Genomic DNA, 21,673 nt, shown 5'->3' on the forward strand with positions numbered 1-21,673 from the left:
AATGAGAAGCTGATTTCTCACTGTCTGAGAAAAAAGTTACAAATAAGGAAAGGAAGAAGGCTGGAATCTGGAATGAACCCTATGCTACTGGATTGAAATCACATGTATCAGTATGAACTGATAAATACACACACAGACACATACAAATATGGATAGATGTAGAAATGACTATAGATGTATGAGTATGTTTGTATATGTAAATTAGCCCTGCCTGCTGGAAAGGCCTAGTTGCAGTTATCCTCCCAGTAGTAAAGAGCTCACTCAGTGTCCAAATCTTGGCTTCTAAATACCATTCCCCAATAAAAATAGCCAGGGCCCCTTGGAGAAATGGTAAATTACCAGATGAGACAAGAAAGACAAGTCTGGAACATCTTGAGGTGCCAGAAAATAAAGGAGTACTAAACAATGATGGCAGCATATTAAAAAGGCACAAGAAACAACCAGAAAGAGCTCCCAGTGGCCAAAACTGAAAAAAATTTAGCAAAAAAAAAAAATAATAATAATAAGTATTGGATTATATCTCATGGAATAAAATAATTATGAGTCCACACTGATTTAAATACATACTTGAATAAATAAATAATTTAGAGAGAAGAGATTACTCTTTTTAACAGAATTCCAGTCCATAACAAAACAATATTATTGTTGTAGACAAGATACAGCAACGGAGGCTAAAATCAGTGAGTGAAAGTTTGAAGAGAAACAGGATATTGCATAGTCTCATAGTATATCCCCAAACGTATTTATTAACTACAGAAAAAAAAAAAGCAATGAGTAACTTTACAGTAGCAAAATCTGGCAGACACCAAAGTGATCAAAGTTAATGTTAGCAGTGATAAGATATGACGACATCCTATATCCCCTGATAGGATGCACTGAGAAGGGCATGACATCACTTCTGTGATTTTCTTGCCCCAAGTGCATTTCCTGTTTCTAATCGTGAGCAAACATCAGACACACCCAAACTGAGACATTTTGCAAAGTAATGACCAATACTTATCAAGAGTGTTAAGGTCATGAAAGGCAGGAAGAACCTAAGGAACTGGCAGAGATTGGAGGGGAATAAGGAGACATGTAAGCAAAAAGCAATATGGGATCCTAGGTTGGATCTTAGAACAGAAAAGATACCTTAGTGGGAGAAAATGAAGAAATTTGAATAAGTTGTGCAGTTTAGTTGATAATATTGTACCAATGTTAATTCTTGGTTTTAATAATCATACTGTGGTTAAGTGAAGAGTTAACATTAGGGGAAGCCACATGGAGTATGTAAAGTCTCAGTTCTGTCTGTATTTTTCTCTAAGTGTAAAATTACTTCAAAATAAACAGTTTTCTTTGTTTGTTTCTTTGTTTTTGTTTTTAAAAACTGGTCAAGTGCAGTGGTAAAAAGTGGGGAAAGAGCAGAACAATGAGTTCAATTATCTGTAACTGTCTGTGAACAGTCAGTTGAGATAACTGCTTTTGGATTAGCCAAAATAGTTTTTCTTAAGTCCATAATTGCAATTCCTAAATTTCTTCCCACCTTTCTTTTTGATGCCACACTCCCTTCCCTATTTGTTTTCCTATTTTACGTCCTTTTTGAGAGAATATGTTATTTTTTTCCTTCTTTTTATCTTGTTTCTTTCCTTAGTTCCGAATGTAGTAGCTGGAGAGAGAGTTTCAGAGTTTTTGGACAACTCTCCTTAACCTATTCCAAACCCCAAACTCTAGTATTTGGTCCTATGTAGTAATTAATTTTCATGAGGAACTAAAGTGATTATAACTTCATTCATGAATTTGATAGACTGTGAAGACTTTTTCATTGCCAAAGTAGATTGTATTATAAACTCTGAGGCAGAATTACTAGATTTCATAGATCTGCATGGACGTAGCTTGTCCAGAAATTGCTTCAGAAGTGGTTAAGAAAATATTTTTTTGCTATGTACTAGTAAACTTAAAATAGTTAATGATTCAGGTAAGAAAAAAACCAGGTGTGATAAAACTGTGATTTCTGTTCCAGAAAAGTGCTAACACAGAGCAGGTATTTATAGTCTGCTCATTTACTATTTTCAACATCTTTTTAAAATTTTTATTTATTTTTATTCTTTTTCTCTCTTTTTTTTTTTTTTTTTGAGACAGGGTCTCACTCTGTCTCCCAGGCTGGAGTGCAGTGGCACAAATATAGCTCACTGTAGCCTCAGCCTCCTAGGCTCAGGCAATCCTCCCACTTTAGCCTTTCGAGTACCTGGGACCACAATCGAGTAGCCATGCCTGGCTAATTTTTGTATTTTTTTAGAGACAGTCTCACTATGTTTCCCAGGATGGTCTTGAATTCCCAGGCTTTAGTAATCTTTCCACCTTGGCCACTCAAAGTGCTGGAATTACAGGCATGAGCCACTGTGCCTGACCTGTTTTCAACATCTGAAGTATTGATTGCTTCTAGGAATAAAGACAAAGCAACATAACAGCACATTTTTATTAAAAGCATTAATTTTGAAAATGCTCTGATGGCGATATCTATCTTTCTCTTGGCTAATCTCCCTTGAAGTTAAAGACATTGTTGGAATAAGTATCCTACACATAGATGTTAATGGTGTGTTAAATGATTACTAACACATTGTAGGGATAAAAATGATTTTCCTGACTTTCAGGGAGCAAGAGTTCAGAACACAGCAAAGAATTTGGGAGTCAGAGACCGGACCCCACAGTCTGCACCAAGGTAAGTGCCTCCCCTGCTGTGCCCTTGCCCAAAAGATTTGCCAGCATTTTCCCGGCAGCGTCCCTCTGCTAATGCAACTGATCTAGGATCTGCCCCGTGTCGTACTGATTGTAATTACGGAGATTGCCCTTGAAACACCCAATGGCTAAGTGTGATTACACATAAATGCTCTCAGAAATAAATGGATATTATTCTATTTTGCAAGTACTATCATGAATTCAAAAATAAAAGCTCACACAGGCACTGCTAAAATTTGAAATCCAGCCGTGCCAAACAACCGAGATGACATTTTCATTTATACTTCTGTGACTGTACATGCTGTTCCTTCTAGCATGATTGCCTTTCCTATATGTGTTTGTATGGAAAACTCTTATTTCACTGCAAAACCTAGCTTAGATGTCATTTCCCCTTGGAGTCTTGCTTGAGTTTCCTTCCTCTCTGTACTCCCTTAGCATCTTTCATATTGACCTATGATAAAATTTATCATATTTTGTTGCAATATATTGTCACATGTTCCTTTGCCCAACCTGAATATGAGTTTTCTGGAGGTAGAGAATTTTTTTTTTTTATTTATTACTTATCATAGTAAACATCAAATATCTGAACAGATTTCAAGAATGTCCGAATGAAGAAATGAATAAATGAGATTTTTGTTTGTTATCTCAAATATTTACAGTTCACACAGCATCATAAGAGAGGACTCCTATTGACTTTAAAATAAATGAACATAAATAATAGTCATCAGGGAAATGCTCTGGTTTTGATTTCCCTGGTGATGAGAGTAGGCAACCATCCGTCTTGAAGTGGGGAAAAGCTAAATAATTTCTTTTACATTTGATTGCTTTTATACATTTATATTTTAACAAAAAATAGGCTCTTCCAAACGCTGCCACAGACAAAACACTACTTCTCTTTACAGAGCAGTTACCAGAGTGGGAATGATGGCTGCAGCATTTATGAAGTAATATTTCATTCTGAAAAACCATGTGGGTAGTGAAAGTGCTTTCAAAGGGAAAACATATTTTCCCCCTGAAAATGGATGGAGCACTCATGTTCTAATTGCATTTATTTTTAGTGCTGACTCCTAACTCTATTTCATCCTCAAGTTTTGTTAATGTTGTCTTTCACAGTTGATTAGGTTAGAATCTAAGGCTTTCTATTGCTAAAGGATTATTTTTACATACCCATTCTCCATCTAGCACCTTGGGAGGCATGGTACGTTTGGATAATAGACCTAGTGAAGTGTTAAAATTCCAATAAGAAAACAAGATCATGGCTCAGCAAGGTGTTCTTAGCTAGACCTATAAACACTAATAAACCGTGAGGTGAGGATCAGACTTCAGCACCCAGATCAATAAACCAATATGCAAGCTGAACGCAAGAAAAGAAACCATATTGGGTTATGTTGAAAACACTTGAAACGAAACTTATTAAAATGAGCCAGCCATAAAGTTGACATTGTCTACAAGGGAGTAATAGGCCTGAGAGAGAAAGCAAGAGTAATTTTTAAAATTTATTTTATTTATTCTTTCATTCATTCTGCAAATATTTATTGAGGACCTCAGAAATGCAAAGCACTCTGCTATGCCCCAGGGAGAGTATAAACCTGAATCAGAAGTAGCCCTGGCCCTCACAGAGTTTTCAGTTAAAAAGATGAAGCGAAGAAGGCATGATTACAAGGAAAGGTAGAAAACAGGAATCACCCTGTGGAGGGTGCAGAGAGAATGCCAAGGAGCACGGAGGGGCTGGGATCGCTCCCAACTGAGAACCTGGACTCCAGCCCCAAAGACAGTGAGTTGAAGAACACATTTGGCCATCACAGTGAGGCCATCCATGGGCAAAGCTGGGATAATGTTTCTGGAAACATCTTAATGGAGCTGAAGTTTGCTATCTCTGTCTGAGATACTATTTGATTCAAATCCTCAACCCATCCCTATCAGAGTTTTACTCTCACCAACCACTTGACTTTTAAAAACATTTACTCAGAGCACATATATTGAATTTCTGCTATGTGTCTTTAGGTGCCAGGCCCCTTGCTAAGAGCTAGAGGACAAAAGACATAGTGTCCTCCACCAGTTGTTGAAGTGCAGTAGAGCAACAATGGAATAGAATGAAAATAGTACACAGTGTGTGATGGAAATAGGCACAGATTGTCGTGAGAACACAGAGAAGGGACATAATGCAGCCTAACGACAGAGAGAAGAGGTCACAGAATACTCCTGGGCCTGTCAGCATTGTAATGCATGTCCCATACTGGGGATGTAATAGTACCAAGGACCACAGAAGACATGATGTTCTGAGAACTACGCCTAGACCTCAATGACTGGTGGCTGAATGTGATTCAAGTATAATGTGAAGTGAGGCTGGAGATGTAGGCCAGGGCCAGATCAGAAGAGACTTTTAGGAGTTCAGAAGAGTTTTGATTTTTACCTTGAAGACAATAGGAAGGCAAGCATAAGCAATCTTCCTATCTGGAAGATTTGAATTTTAGAATTTATCTCTGGCAACATCAGGAGGGCCCATTTGAGGACAGCTAAGACTGAAACAGGAGCTTAAAAAAAGATTATGGTGTATTGAAGCCAAGATGAGAGGATGGATTAGAGAGATATTTAGAAGACAGAATCAATAGTCTTTGGACACTAATTGGATAAAGGAGTTTAGGGAAAAGGAAGATTCTAGGATGACCACCAAATCTTTGGCTTATATAATGAGGTGCTCGTGGTTCTTTCCCCTGAGACAGTGGGCACAGAGGGGAAGCACACGCACAAGGAGGAGATGGGGAGCTCAGCTTGGTAGTACTGAGATTGAGCATCAATCGTCATCCCTGGAGAGGACATTGTGGACAGTGGAATATACTGGTCGAAAGCCAAGGAGAAAAGAATAGGTGGCGCTATAGTCCTATGAGTCTTCGATATTTAGGAGGTAGGTGAAGACACAGAAATCAATTTCATTACGACGATGAATGGGTAAGAGAGATGAGAGAAGGTCAGGACACCCTCAGGGGATGTCAGCACTGAAGAGAAAGCAGAGGAAGCGGGGCTACAGAATCCAAAGTGAGCCATGGACTGGAGATGGTTGTTCTGGAATTCAAAAAGGAGCAATCAGCCATAGTCACACTGCTGAGAGAGTGAATATAATAGTTTAGGAAATCAGAAAGCTAGAAAGCAGAGTATCAGAGTTTAATAATTCTGAGGTAGGTAAAGCCTGCTCTGGGGAGGGATGTTTCTTGGACACCCTTGGCTCCAATGCATTTTGTATTCTCCCCTTTAGCAACCTGTGTCTAAAAGATGTGTCCAGAACTGCTTTTGGCATTGGAGTATTAAGATGGATGAGAAACACTTCATGCACTCAATGAGCATACAGCCTAGTAGAATACAAAGACAAAATAAATTTAGAGAATCAAGTGAATGGGTATTGTGATAGGATAGAATGGGTATGTGAGGAGGGAGTACAAAGGACCTCTCCCCTCCCAGCTTCATACATTGACTCTTCAGGGCAATAAGCTTCTATTCCTCAAGAACCAAATATTACATTCCAGATGTCGGACTGCACATCCAGCACACTGGCTTTATTCTCTGCTATGTCACAAAATCTGGAACTCTTGTGCTATGAAAACCTGATTTTCTTTACTTGTTTAATCAGGAGGGGGCATTCTATAGTGGTTAAAAGTGAAAAAAAAATGGGCCGAGCATGGTGGTTCATATGTGTAGTCCCTGCACTTTGGGAGGCTGAGGTGAGAGAATTGCTTGAGACTGGGAGTTCAAGACCAGCCTGGACAACAAAGCAAGACCTGTCTTTACATAAAATAAAAAATAAAAAATAGCAGGGTACGGTGGCTCATGCTTGCAATCCCAGCACTTTGGGAGGCCGAGGCAGGTGGATCAAGAAGTCAGGAGATCAAGACCATCCTGGCTAACATGGTGAAACCCCATCTCTACTAAAAATATAAAAAAAATTAGCCAGGCATGGTGGCAGGCGCCTGTAGTCGCAGCTACTTGGGAGGCTAAGAGAGGAGAATCTCCTGAACCCAGAAGGCAGAAGACAGAGGTTGCAGTGAGCTAAGATCGCGCCACTGCACTACAGCCTGGGCAACAGAGTGAGACTCCGTCTCAAAATAAATAAATAAATAGACGGGCATGGTGCTGTCTGCCTGTGGTCCAACCTACTCAGGAGACTGAGATGGAAAGATAGCTTGAGCCTTGGAGGTTGAGGCTGCAGTGAGCTATGGTTGCACCACTGCACTCCAGCCTGGGAGACAGATTGAGACCTTGTCTCTTAAAAAAAAAAAAAAAAAGAAAGAAAGAAAGAAAAAGAAAGAAAAAATAAAAAATAAATGACTATGTGACCTTATTTAGTTGGGATTTTTTTTTCCTCTCTGAGACTCACTTTTCTCATTTGTGAGATGGGGAGAATTGCCTTGGGACAGAGCATGATTGATGCTTTAACCTTGAAAGAGGCGTTTACTTTGTGGTCTCCTTTCACGTAGCTTTTATTTTTGCTATGTAGAAACGTGAAAGGCACCATCTATAGCATGAAGTTGGAAAGTTCTGCTCTTGGCAGATTTGCATTTGGGCAGGAAATTTGGGCTACCTGAGCTCAAACAAGAATAGGAGAAAGAAGGCCAAAAACAAACTGTTTTCATGCAGGGCCGCTGATGTGCATAGGTGGAATGAGAGTACAAAAGGGCCCCAAATGATGGGCAGACCAAGGCCTCACACTACCCAACAATTTATCTGCCAAAAAATAAATGTTTCAGTGCAGGATGAAAGTCCAACTCTTACCTATTACATTTCACTTAGAAACTTCATCTGCCTGTTCTAAATTCCCAGAGCTCTGCAATTTCCATTACAAATGTGTCTGAACTCAAATAACCCTGAGTCACTTCCAAGAAGCCTCACAGAAGCTGAATCTGCCCAGTTCCACAATACCCAGAGCTATTATTTCATTAGGTGATCACAGGGAGTAGCCTTTTCTTCAATTTGCAAGGCAGACATTTCAAAGACTCGTCTACCCAGTGCTATTAGTTACATTACGTGGAAACGTGCTGAGCAAGGTAATGGAATGTGATGGCTCAGCCCAGATCTCATGGGGCAGGACTTTCGCCACCCATCTTCCCATTCCTGTCCTACGTGACTAAGCCCACTGTGCCTTTTCAATCATTAGGTAGCACTGTTAGGGAAATAAGAGGAAGGAAATTAAGAAGAAAAAGAACCTTCTTATTTCATTATCCCAGCCCTGGGAATGCAATTTGAAGTAACACCATATTCTTCAGCTGCAAAAGAACCTTTGAAGTACATCGGGTCAATTTAATGTATTCTTTTCTCTGGGAAGGATGAAATAAGCTTTTTCTGATATGAGATGTCTTTATTTCAGTATTTGCCTCTTGCATGGAGATAACATATAGAGCATAAACCACCTTCCAGACTTGAAATACATTTTGCAAACCTCCAAAGTCAATAGCTTCTTCTACATGTTCTCATACTAGGAAAGCTCATTTTGTTAACCAGAAGTTATAACTCAGTATTAAATCTTGCTGATTCTTCTCCTTTGATCTATAATTAGCATGGGATTAAATGTCAAAGGGAGAGGAAATTTATAATTTGCTAAATTGGTCAACAATTCATTGAAGCTGTTTTCAATTTAGTCAGTAAAAGGGATTGAATCACCACAGGTAGTCCTGGGTTTGGAGTGCTGTTATGAAAAGATGCCAAGTGGAAATCTGCACCTTATATTTTGACATCATTAGTCCAAGCTCTGCAGTGGGACCAGTGTGACCATGGGTGCTGTTTAGAGAACAGGCCTAGTCCAATCCAGCATTTTAGTTCAGCCAATCAATCTCTCAGGATATGCTGTAAGTAATGTGCATGGCCTTGAGATCACTAGGGCTATCAGGCAGCTATTATGTTCCCTTTTACTTTGGTTCTGCTGTTATCATTTAAACACTCAGGAGAACGCGGAGCACCAGAACTTGTGTGACCCTAGTTAAATCCCCTGAGTTTTCCTTGCATGCTGCGTAGTCTTGAACAACTAGACCCGGGCTGCAATGGGAAGCATTTCCAGGCATCTCCATGGTTTACGTGGATTCCTTGACCCACTTGGAGAGCCCATAGTCGGGTGAGTGGGCCCTGGGCAGAGCTGGGCAATTTGTCCTTAGGAAACTCTAGCCAATTGTGCCTTTGAGATTTAGGTCTCAGGAATCTTGCCATGTCAGCCTATCCACAGCCAACTGCCTGCACTCTGGGGATACTACAAAATGAAGCACATTTCTAAAACAAGTCAGAAAATCAGTAGACCCCTATGAGATAGGTGCTATCTTGCTACAAGAAAATCATGATAGACATGATGGTAATTTTCATAATAATATCATTTCCTGGAATCCAGAGAGCAGGTTTTACCACGAGTGTGGTGAACAGCCTGGGTGGTTGGCATTGGAGAAAAAGGAGCAGGTTTAAAACCTTCAGCATTGCTTCATCCACAGCCATGAAGATGTGCAAAGGGGCAATGGTGTTTTCTAAACCATAGAATCTAATTTTTGGAGTTTGCTAATTCATATGTTATTTTTAGTGAAATAGACAATCTGATCATGACTCATGAAACAAGAAATTATCATCAACGTGTTTGTTCTACCAATAAAGACACCTCAGGCAATGGTAATACACTAAGTCACTGTCAAACTTTTCCATGCCTTTTCTAGGCTGTACAAGCTGTGCGAGCCGCCTCCCCCAGCTGGAGAAGAATGAAAAGAATTCCCAAGAAACCAGGCAGGCAGAAGCTCCTGAATGCTGGACTAGAGAAACTACATGCTGGCTAAACATTCTCCACTGAAGACAAATCAATGCTCTTTTTTTTTTTTTTTTCCTGTAAATCTTTCTCCCCATTGCAAACAAGTAGTGTTCAGTTTATACTTGGATATTTATGCTGGAAATGGAAAGAAGTTCAGTCAGACAGTTCAGCATCACAAACTGATGTCTCTCTATATTGACATTAAGTATTCACTTTTAGAGTCAAATCCATCCCTGGAACATAAAGAAAAAAATATTAGAGATTTAAAAAATTAACCACCATGCCTCCTCTCCCATTCATTAAAATTGTGTTATTATGTTTGTTTTCATCTTTTCCAAGTGGACACACGTAATAATGGAGAGTTCCTCTTGAAGAAGGCTATTATTGAAGAAACCTGGTGACATTTTGCAAATCATGAAAAATGTTAAGGACAATATGGACTGTGTGGTATAGATTTTCAGTCCCCCATTTGCAAGAGAGAAAGTCATTAATGTGTAAAAGGTGGAAAAGCATGCTTTACTCTTTCTCCTTAGGGCTTATTTCTTATTAGAGGAGAAGAGAGCTGACTAAGGCCTCCAGCAAGATTCACTTTCTTCTAGCTGCCTTTGGGCATCCTTTTTTCTTGTGGACAGCTCTAGCAAATCAGTGCTATTTTTGGTGTCTGCAATGGGCATGGCTTCCTTGGGCCACGAATACTGGGTGCTGTGCCATAATGGCCCTGGGGATCAGAGAAGTGCAGGGAGGGAAACCAGGATGAAGAAGGGGACAATAAGCCTATTTTAAAACTAAACCTTTAACTTAGATACCTAAAACTCTTAATTTTATGAAGACTCTCATATGAGAGGTCAGACTCTTCAAAGAATACAAAATCATGAGACTTTTTCTGTCAAGATATATGTATAAGATATGAAAATAAGGCTTTATTTGTACTTGTAAAGGACCGTTAGGGAGCTTGATAATTTGTGGACGCACAAGGTGTATTCTATCCTCATTCTAAAGTGTATGTAATGTTTATCATTTCCACATTGATGCAACAACATTGTTTTTAGCATAGTAAATACAGTAATATTTATTTTAAATCCATAATTTTCAAACAAAACACTCATGATTGTGGTAATTATATGGGCTTATGCTAATTTAGTATGTGAAATGCTTTTCACATCTAAAGTATGTGCAAACCATTATTAATTTTTTTTTTTTTTTTGAAGCTGAGTCTCACTCTGTTACCCAGACTGGAGTGCAGTGGTGTGATCTTGGCTCACTGCAACCTCCACCTCCCAGGTTCAAGCCATTCTCCTGCCTCAGCCTCCCAAGAGCTGGGACTACAGGCATGCACCACCATGCTTGGCTAATTTTGGTATTTTTAGTAGAAACGGGTTTTCACCGTGTTGGCCAGGCTGGTCTTGAACTCCTGACGTCAAGTGATCCGCCCGCCTCAGCCTCCCAAAGTGCTAGAATTACAGACATGAGCCACTGCTTCCGGCCCGTTATTAAATTTTAATTTATGAAATTTGATCATGGTTTTCAAACTATTATTAAAAACCTTTATTATTAGCCGTTATGTATTGAATAACAAAAATACCATGTTACATGTGTAGGCAATATGTGTATACTACTAGGTGAGGTAATAATAATTGTTATTTGGCACAGAAGCTCTTGAGACTTTTGTGAGAAGTCCAGATATAATGAAAAACAAGGAACCTAGCATCAGAGTTTTCAAGAAAAAGTTGAACATTTTGAATTTAATAAAGATATATTTACATAAATAACTTTTAAGGATTTAACATTCGTAGGGCTAATGAGTGAACACAGCTGATTAGCTAGCAAGTCCTTTCATATTGTCATGACTGTTTTCTCATCACCGTCCTGGAAGCAGTAATCCTCATTAGAGGCATGAAAGGGTCATTAAAATGATTTCAGTTGTACTTTGCCGTATTTCATGGGGCAAATTATCAGCTATTATGGTATTTATAAGCTATCATATTTTAAATTTTTAAGGATCTACTTTCTTCATAATAGAATGTGCTTCATATTATTTTTAGGGTTAAACATAAGCGTATCGTCTATCATGCTCAGTACTTACTAAATGCTCAAAAATTAGTAATGATTTATATTAACATCAGTCACTATAACTTCTGCTCATAATAAAAATTGTAGCTAACACTTATTAAGGGATTACTACATACCCAGTAATAGCTCCAATTGCTTTGCCTGTATTCTGTTGTTATTGCTTCACTTAATCCTCATAATGATGTGACATGGTACTCTTTTGATCACACCTATTTTTAGAGTTGACGAACCAAAGCAAAGAATAGCCCAATGACTTGCACAAAGTCACATGATTGACAAGGGGTAGAACCAAAATTTGAACCCAGGAAGTCTGCCTTCTTAATGCATTATGCTGCTTTTCCTTATCAATATAAGAACTATTGTAATATTACAATGATTTGTAAGTAAATTTGGAGTTATGTGGCATGTGTTGTCATTAAATTATACATCTTGTATTAAAAAACAGTGAATGGAAACATGTAAAATCCTTTAATTATATGAAAATTATAGGATTTCCTGGACATTTTACAACTCTGGATGGACATTTTACAACTCTGGATGCACATTTTGAGGTAACTCAACACTGTTGCAATCTGAAAAACTATTTTGTATCATATTCCTCCTCATCAAAAATAACAGTTTTAGATAGCATATTGCATAATACTTTATTATAATTCCAACACTGGTAACAGTAAAAAAAAAAAACCTAATGGATGAATGAAGAATGACAATTTTTTCAATGCCATATGTTCCTCCATGTGACATTGGGTATGAAGAGGCCTTGAGGTTTTAGGATGTGTTTACCTTAATGCTACATGCTCCTCTGTAACCAGTGCACCTTGAAATACTGCTAAAACCTGCTAACTTCTTCCAAGTTCTGAGCATGGACAACCCCCATCCCCCCAACCTAAAAGGGAAGGTCATGCATAGAAATTTTGGATCTTAACTTAGAGCCCGACTCAAAAATAATTGTGAACTAAAAATTCTTAGTCAATACATCTTAAGCATTCTGTTATCTCCTACAATTTTTTCTAATATTAATTCCAAATATTACAAAAGTTAATGTGATATTAAAGTATGAAAAATTTGAGAAGATTAGAATTTTACATGTATTTCCATTCCTATTTAAAGAGAGAAAAGGGGCAGAGAATTTCTGTGCTAATTTTACTTATATTGATATATAATATTGAATTTATAGTATAAGCTTTATTTTATCAATTCACAAATCTGAAGTCTCATACTGTTTTCTATCTCTTTAGAACATATTCTTCTGGTGGCTTGGATTCACTGTGCATTCATTGGCCACCCTTTTTGCAGCAAATTTTAAATCAATTTAAAATTAGGTAAACTTTTTATGATACTATAACATATATGACATTGAAATGACATTGGTTCTGAATCTATTAATTTAAATTTTGGGATCATTACATTCAGAATGAAATGAAATTGACCTTGACACTAACTTTGATAGCCAAGAAAATGAATGGGTAAACAAAGCCTAAGGGTCATGTTAATTAATTTAACGAAACAAACTATCTTCAGTCCTTTGGGCTTGTACATTTTATAGATAAAATTAGTATTTATTGATTTGGAAGCGTTCAATTGAGAGTAAATGACTCTGTGTTTTGAAACTAATACCTTTGCATTTAAAATTCTAAAGTATTATTATGTTAGTTCAAGTAGATCTTTTCCTGTGTAGCATGATTTAATGCAGAGCAGTGGGTATATTTTTATTCATTTATACTTTTGAAAAGCCATAATATTGAAATTTAAAATGAATAGTCTCACTTTAAGGTCATTTTTAATTTACATTTTACTTTAAAGGTCATTTTTAGACTTTATGTGCTAGTGGTATTGAAACTAACATTTAATATTTGACTAAATTGCTTGTGAATTTTTGGAAACTATGTTTAATTTTTAAAGACATTGTTATGTGAATTATCTTACTAAATTATCGCTTAAGAACTCTCTCATAGCAGTAATTTCATTAACACATATACATACTAACCAATTTGCTAAATGAATTGTCGGTTGTCTTGCTTAAGTACTAGAGCCAAGCTTTGAAATGACTTAAAGTGATCTGAATTTTGATTGGGAAAAATAATCTGTCTTCTGTCGAATGTTTGAACTTTTAGTGATGAGCCTCAGCAAAGTTTCACCCTGCATGAAGCAGAACAGGTGGGGGAAAACTGCAAGAAGGGTCTGTACCAAAAATGGCCCCAGGATATTCCATTGAACAAATATTGACTATTATCTTGCTAGGTGCTACAACTAGTCTTTGGTTTCACAAAAATGTTACTGCTTCAAAGGCTTGGCATTAACAGTGTTGCCAGCATTCATATTGCCAACCATCTGCTGGTCATACATGGAAGACTGTTAAAGTGTGGTCTGTGCATCACTGAGCAATTGTTATATAGACACAAGGCCTGCTTCACTCAGGATAGCTTGCTCCTCTCACTGAGAAGAGATATCTGAAGTCTACTAAGTCTACTAAATGAGATATATATGTGTATGTTTATGCCTATATATATTGTTATACTTACTAGTTTTGTGATAATGTTATAAAAATTAATAAGATTGTTTTGTATGAATGTATGACAAATCGAGTTGTTCAATGTATTGAATGAATGTCTTACTGTAGGCATCAGAGCTGTCCAACCATGCGTAAATATTCCTGGTCTTTTGATCACTGACACTACTTTGCTCTTCAATCTGGAATCAACTGGCCTGGCTCTGCCATTGAGAAATAGCTAATTAAGAACAAAATTGTTAAATTTCAAAATTATATTTCTACTAGAAATAGCTTTGGAGAGTTAATTTTAGGTGCAGATAACAGGATAAATGCTATCTGATCAAGCATTCATTCGACAAATGTTTTTGAGGATTCACTAAGTGCAAGGCACAATCGTTGGGGCTGGTATATGTGTGGATATGTTTGATTTGAAAACCTTCATGGTGTCTCTGTGTGTTATTGATTATCTGTGTCTTTTGCTTAAAATGGCATTATTTGTAACACAAACCTAATATCATGTGTACAAATATACTGTGTGTAGCCAAGAACACTAAATTGGTAAAATGCTTTAGAAAATATACATCTGAATTTGAATATCTAATGCTTCAAGTAAATATATTAGAGTTTCAGATGAATATATATTTTTGTAACTGCCAAGTAAATGAGTAGAACAGAGCTTTTTGCCTAAAAATATTTTTATAAGTACTCATTTACATAGTATTCATTATTTTAAATGACAAAATATCAAATTGGTTCTATAAATAATAATTGTTTTGAATATATCCATATTTAACATCATATGAAATCCAAAATTTAATGATAAATTTCATCTGGATGTGTTATTATAAAAGTCATCGTTTTTCCTTTGTAAAATATCCATGTAACATAGCTTCCATTACTCCATATTTTATGTATGGTTAAAATTATCAAAGTGCATTATGTATTTTATATCATTTATTTTTGTCTGCATAAAAGATTGGAATAGTAACCATGTATGATAAATGTTAATAATAAAGTGAAATGTAGTATGACCAGCTCAACTTCTTTCCATTTAAACTTAATTTCTATTATGTCCTTACCTATTTGGACAACAAAAAACATTAAACACAGATTTTCACCCTTCAAGAGTTCACAAGCTCAATAGAAGAAACTTGACACACGTATGAAACAACTTCAAATATGAGCTGGAGGGACAGTAACTGCTAGGAAGGAATGAGAGAGAAGCTTAATATGGGCCATGGCAAAGGAAAACTTGACGAGGGACAAGAGACTTACACTGTCCCCTGAATTAACTAGTCAACCTATCAAGGTTTATTTAGTACTTAATACATACCAGTCACTCTCCTAGTTGCTAAAGGTCTGCAAATGCACGTAATTCCCAAACTCTAGGGTTATAGAGTGTGGTATATTTAAGATGATTAATGCAGTACGCAATCCAAAATGGCAACTACCAAGACAAAGCAGTGGACACTAATGCGAAATCAGAGAGAAGGCAATGAGAAACACGGACTGTAGAATTCAAAGAATTTAGATTCAATCCAACATCTCTTTATGGAACGTCTACAGATTACTTGTCATGCGCTGAACTAAGATGGATATTTAGTATTTAGGAATACATGTGCCATTACCCTTATGAAATTTACAGTCTAAAAGAGAAAACATTGATTTAAAAAAACTACAAAAATGATGAGAGAAGCCTGGGTCAGGAAAGATCGTCAGCATTCCAGATGAGTAAGATTAAGCAACAGAGGAAGGGAACAGCAACCTTGTTAACAAAAACAGGATGAATACATGCACTGAGATGAAAAAGCACCAGATATTTTGGTGGGATGGTGAGTGGCTCGGTCCGGACTGATGATAAAGATTTGTGGATATGCTTAGAAAGAGACGTGGATAAAAAATACAGCTGGATCTGCAATGCCAGGCTAAGAAGTCGGGGCATTGGACATTATGAGTATTTAAAAAATGAGATAAATAGTTGACAATAATGACAAAAATTATGAAATCCAAGTGGGGAATTTGAAGAATGTATACGTTGTTGATGTACAGGCTACTTCAAAAAAGTCCAATCAAATAATAATTGGAGGAAACCAAAATCAATAACTGGTTTTACTTTTTGGAGCTTGCTGTTATACTCTGAGATTGCAAATTTAATACAGTAATATGAGTGAGAAAATAGAATCAGCATGTGTCGCTTATTTATTTCAGAACAGCATTCCATTTATGTTCCAGAGATGTTATTCGGTGAGATACACGCACACATAGCCCATACAAGTATTTTGTGGTGAAAATGAGTTTAAGAAACACAGAATCAAGCAGGTTTCTCTATTATAAGACTTCTCCCACCTGCTAATGTACTAATAACCATGGTGACTTTGGAGGACATTGATGGTATGCAATGTTTCCCAAACACACTAGAATATAGGACATGTTTTATGGGAGATTTGTTATCATTTCCTTGGAATACAAATATTCATTAAAGCGCAATATGGGAAAACTATTCTAGAAACTGCATAACATGAAGAAAACAAATGGTGAGCACATTGATAGATGGTGGGGTCTTTACCTGATGGAGGTGCCATTTGGGTTTAAAGGAAGAAATGACAAAGACTTGCATAAATGGACAGTAGCAGTGAAATAGAATTAAAAGCAGACTGTGATATTATAATTTTTATTCTCTCACCATTCATCTAGGTTCAGGGTATTAGAGGCCAGAAAAAGCATATTCCATAGAAAAATGGAAAATTTTCCTCTCCTTTTTAATCACTTCAGCCTTCTAATATGATGACATATTGGATTAGAAGACAGTTTATTATGTCAAAACTTGGCTCCAATTTACCATGACTTCTGGGCTAAATTTGTAAGGCTTGATGGCCATGACCAGGGTATCATGAGTTAGACAACTTGAAGGTGAAAGACTGATTTTTCTTCACAAAAAGTATTAAAAAGATACATGCTAAGTGTGGAGTTTTCTAGCCTGACACTGGTTGGGCATTTGAAGATGATCTGAATGCAGTGGTATAAACAGCTCATTGATTTCTCGAAGCCAGATCTTGATGATATGGACCTCCAGGTCTGGAAAGGTATTTGTCTCACCTAGGGTCAGCCTCAACATTCCTTGAGATCAGGACATTTCCAGATTGAAATGTGGACCCATTTGCTATTAATCAAAGTGAATATATGGGAGGAAGTTTTAGTACAAGACTGTTTAGATATTCATCAAGTCAGAGGCTTCTTAGACTCGCTGCCCTTGACTCACTATGTTGCTCTCACTCAGAAGAGTCCTGTGAACTCTTTGCCAGAAAGTGATAAAATAAATTATTCCAGAGCTGTGTGCTCTGAGAAAGAAGGCAGTGATCACCACATGATATAAGAGAGTGTCCTGTTTAGGGCACTTTAATTCAGAAGGATGAAGACAAGTGAGGATATAAATAATGGCCAGAGAATGACTAAGGACATGCAGGAATTGATTGCCAGGAAATATTAGGTCTGCTAAAAACTGCTGCTGCTCTTAACTGCCCACATGTTGACTCACTTAAAAATGTTTACCCCAGAGATTAGGCATTAGGATGTTACCTAACTTCAGCAATGAAGGATCTGGAAGCTGTAAGCGAATACAGAGGAAAAAATAGGCTGTATGATGATATAAAAAATGGCTGTATGGCCGGGTGCAGTGGCTCAAGCCTGTAATCCCACCACTTTGGGAGGCTAAGGCAGGCAGATCACGAGGTCAGGAGATCGAGACCATCCTGTCTAACATGGTGAAACCCCGTCTCTACTAAAAATACAAAAAAGATTAGCTGGGTGAGGTGGCGGGTGCCTGTAGTCCCAGCTACTTGGGAGGCTGAGGCAGGAGAATGGCGTGGACCCAGGAGGAGGAGCTTGCAGCGAGCCTAGATTGCGCCACTGCACTCCAGCCTGGGCGACAGAGCAAGACTCCGTCTCAAAAAAAAAAAAAAAAAAAAAAAAAAAGGCTGTATTATTTTGTTTTCACTCTGCTGATAAAGACATATCTGAGACTTGGCAATTTACAAAAGAAAGAGGTTTAATGAATGGACTTACAGTTCCACGTGGTTGGGGAGGCCTCACAATCATGGTGGAAGGCAAGGAGGAGCAAGTCACATCTTATGTGGATGGTGGCAGGCAAAGAGAGAGCTTGTGCAGGTAAACTCTTCCTTATAAAACCATCACATCTCATGAGACAAGAACAGCACGGGAAAGACCTGCCCCCGTGATTACCTCCCACCAGGTCCCTCCCACAACACGTGGGAATTCAAGATGAGATTTGGATGGGGACACAACCAAACTATATTAGAGGCTTTTAGACATGATCTTTGAAAAGCTTTTTTTTAAAAAAATAGATTTAGGGGCTACAGTGCAATTTTGTTACATGCAGTAGTGAAGTAGTGGTGAAGTTGGGCTTTTTCATGTAACCATCACCTGAATAGTACACCTTGTGTCCATTAAGTAATTTCTCATCCCTTATCTCTCTCCCACCCACCCTCTCACCTTTCTGAGTCTCCAAAGTGTATTATTTCCTGAAAAACTTATTTGAATTATGTAAATCGTTGATTGGAAAGTTAGGATAAGCTTTTTCCCTTTTTTATTGAGATGAAATTCATATAACATAAAATTATATAATGATGCAGTGATTGTTAGTAGACGGCGAAGTAAAACAGACATTTGGCCTTTGAATTGCTTTTTTTTTTTTAATTTTCTCTAATTTTTAGATGCAAAAGTTTTACATTTTGTAAGATTAAAAACTTAAAAAAAAATAGTTAATCCCACTAGAGTGTCTATTGCTCAACACTGGATGATATCTCTGTTCGTCCAGTTCTTTCAGTACAAATGATAGCTGGAAACCAAAGTCTGACTGGCTTTAACAACCAAAACAAAAGGCAAAAAGTATGTAACAAAGCTATAAGATGCTGTAGGTGGATCTCCTGGGCAAGACCAACTCCTTTGGTTAAAATGATGTCACTAGACATTTTTTATCTCTTGACTTTCCTACCTTCTGTTTTTGTAACAAATTGATCACCAGCATCACTAAACTTAGGTTTCATACACCAACATGAAAGAGAATGTCCCAAGAGTTGTGGCAAAATCTCTGCATTGATTTAATTGGTCTGACTTGAGTCATGTGATTGTTCTGTTAAGCAATCACTGGAGCCAAGCTGTATCTCATTGGCCAGACCTGGATTACACTATCTCCCGATTAACCATGAGGCTGTCAGAAGTTTCTCGAAGAAAATCAGGGTGGTATTACCAGAAGCAGGATTGGATTCTGAGCAGGCATAAACAACAGATGGCCAAGAGAGTAGCACCAGTGTATTTATGTGCCAATCTTAATTACCTCCTTTATCTTGCATTGACATGCTAATCAGTGTATTTTCTCTTCTGTAAATTTTCTCATCTTTAAAAACTCAAAGAGGAAAGTTGTTATCTTTACACAAGATACTTGGTCCAGAGGCCAGGTTACAGTAGGTTATAAATTGAGCTGGAGAAGAGGAAGGCAAAGCAACTGTCGATCACTTTTCTTATAAAGGTGTCTGAAAAGGAGAGAACTGGAGCTGTAGTCTGAGTAGAAGGTAGTGTAAAGGATTATTTTTTCTTTTACCTTACAGATAGGGATCAATAAAGATCGATTTCTCGGTTAAGAATGAAAATGCTTAGATTTCTTTTCATGTCGCTATTTTACCTAAAATGCTTTTCATGATAAAGCTATGTAAATATTTATGTCTTAGATTTCTTTTCCTGCCCGGTGGTATTTGACTTTGGTCCTTGGAGATGTATTACACAACTGTAGATTTGCATATAATAGAGGCCATTGGTAGAGGCCATTATTTTGTGGGAAAATGGGTTTAACAGTTTCAATGCATATTTGGCAGAGTGACAATCCAAACATGAGCTTCATGTTTTATATCAGGCATCCTTCAAGAATAGAAAAGCAGGCCAGGCACTTTGGCTCATGACTATAATCCCAGCACTTTGGGAGACCGAGGTGGGTGGATCACCTGAGGTCAGGAGTTCAAGACCAACCTGGCCAACATGGCGAAACCCCATCTCTTCTAAAAATACAAAAACAAACAAACAAAAAAATTAGCTGGGCATGGTGGTGCATGCCTGTAATCCCCTCTACTCAGGAGGCTGAGGAAGGAGAACTGCTTGAACCCAGGAGGCAGAGGTTGCAGTGAGCCAAGATTGTGCCATTGCACTTCAGTCTGGACAACAGAGCAAGACTCCGTCTCAATAAATAAATAAGAAAGAAAAGCAGATGATTGAAATGATGCAGGTTTGTGTATTTAAATTGCACACACTATTGTACATATAATAAAAGTATTCTTAAAAAATAAGTAGAGTAAAAGTCTTTGGCATATTATTTTGAATTCAGATTTAAGCAATGAATGGAGTGTGTAATTCAGAACTTACATTCTGACTATTCCTTTTGGGATAAAGTTAAAATTCAGAGAGGTAGAAGAACTTGTTAACTAGATCATTATTAACAGGATAGTAATTGCTACATAAATTAAAAAATAAATATCAGTGGCTTTGAACTTCAGCTTTAAAGCTGAAGTCTTAAAAGATATGTCTTGTGCCATTCTGAGTAAAAGGAGATGATCAAAAGCCATTACTCAGTGTTTGCACATCTGACACTATAAATCAGCAAAGACAAGCAAGAGGCATTGCCTATGGCTTTTCTGGAGCTTCTAGGATACATTTCAAGCATCTTTTGAAGCATACATTTCAAGCATGATTTTAACCCACTGTTATTTTAGTCCTCAACCAGAGGGGAAAAGGGAAAGGACTGTGATTAAGTTTCATTTTACTCAGGAGCATTTCATCCAAGTTGGTGACATATACCAGGCAGTTATTGGATGCCCAAGTCCAGGGCAGCAGACTGCCCTGGATCACAAGTGATGCCAACTTTGCCTTTAGAGAAGAGGCAGAGTGAAAAATGATCTGAAATATCTGTTATGGACATGCATCAGTGGGAATACATTGGGAAAAGTCAATTCTTTGAGAAAACTTAAAAAACAGAGCCTTGATTGTAACACCTGCCAATGCTCATGGGAGTGGCATTTTCTGAAATGTCACAGTTGAATCACATCTCTCTTTACAAAATCATAATTATCATTATGTTAAATATGGAGACAGTGGAAAACGGTATGCCAGTGAGGAAGGAGGTGGTATTAGCAAGGAGATGTATTTTCTTTATAAAAGGCAGTAGCTAGGAGATGTATTTTCTTCATAAAAGACAGGACCAATTCTATGAGTGGTAAAAGAAATGTTTCTGATTCTGGCAGAGTGTGGTGGAGCCTGGGGGAGTTGTATTAACCATGGCTTTTATTTTGTGTATTCTGATGCTTTTACATCTGGCCATTGCTGATCTTGGAGGGACTCCCAGGGCTACCTCATCCATAGAAATAGTAAACAGCTCACCCCCAAGTGTGATTTTCATGTGGAAATCAACCAATCCAGAGCCCACACTCCTGGCTACCTCCTCTATTGGGCTCTCACACTCCAGGCCACTGTTCAGATGCCCTACTCACTGCTTGGCCACCTGCCAGATGACAGGGGGCAGTCCCTCTGCTCCAGAGCCCACTGAAATTATTCAAACTGGCTAATCTTTTTAG

The 21,673-nt window shown here is 37.7% G+C and overlaps 1 protein-coding gene across 1 annotated transcript in view; it reads left to right on the forward strand.

Moving 5' to 3' along the window:
• The window catches only part of PREX2 (phosphatidylinositol-3,4,5-trisphosphate dependent Rac exchange factor 2), a 282,460-nt gene extending 267,387 nt beyond the window's left edge, over positions 1-15,073 (forward strand). The window contains exons 39-40 of the mRNA XM_028852724.2: positions 2,628-2,695; positions 9,390-15,073. Coding sequence (XP_028708557.1) covers positions 2,628-2,695; positions 9,390-9,435 — 114 coding nt within the window. The 3' untranslated portion in view covers positions 9,436-15,073. The remainder of the gene's footprint in view (positions 1-2,627; positions 2,696-9,389) is intronic.
• The last annotated feature ends 6,600 nt before the right edge of the window (positions 15,074-21,673 follow it).

Source organism: Macaca mulatta, chromosome 8, assembly GCF_049350105.2.
Source record: "Macaca mulatta isolate MMU2019108-1 chromosome 8, T2T-MMU8v2.0, whole genome shotgun sequence".
Taxonomy (NCBI): Eukaryota; Metazoa; Chordata; class Mammalia; order Primates; family Cercopithecidae; genus Macaca; species Macaca mulatta.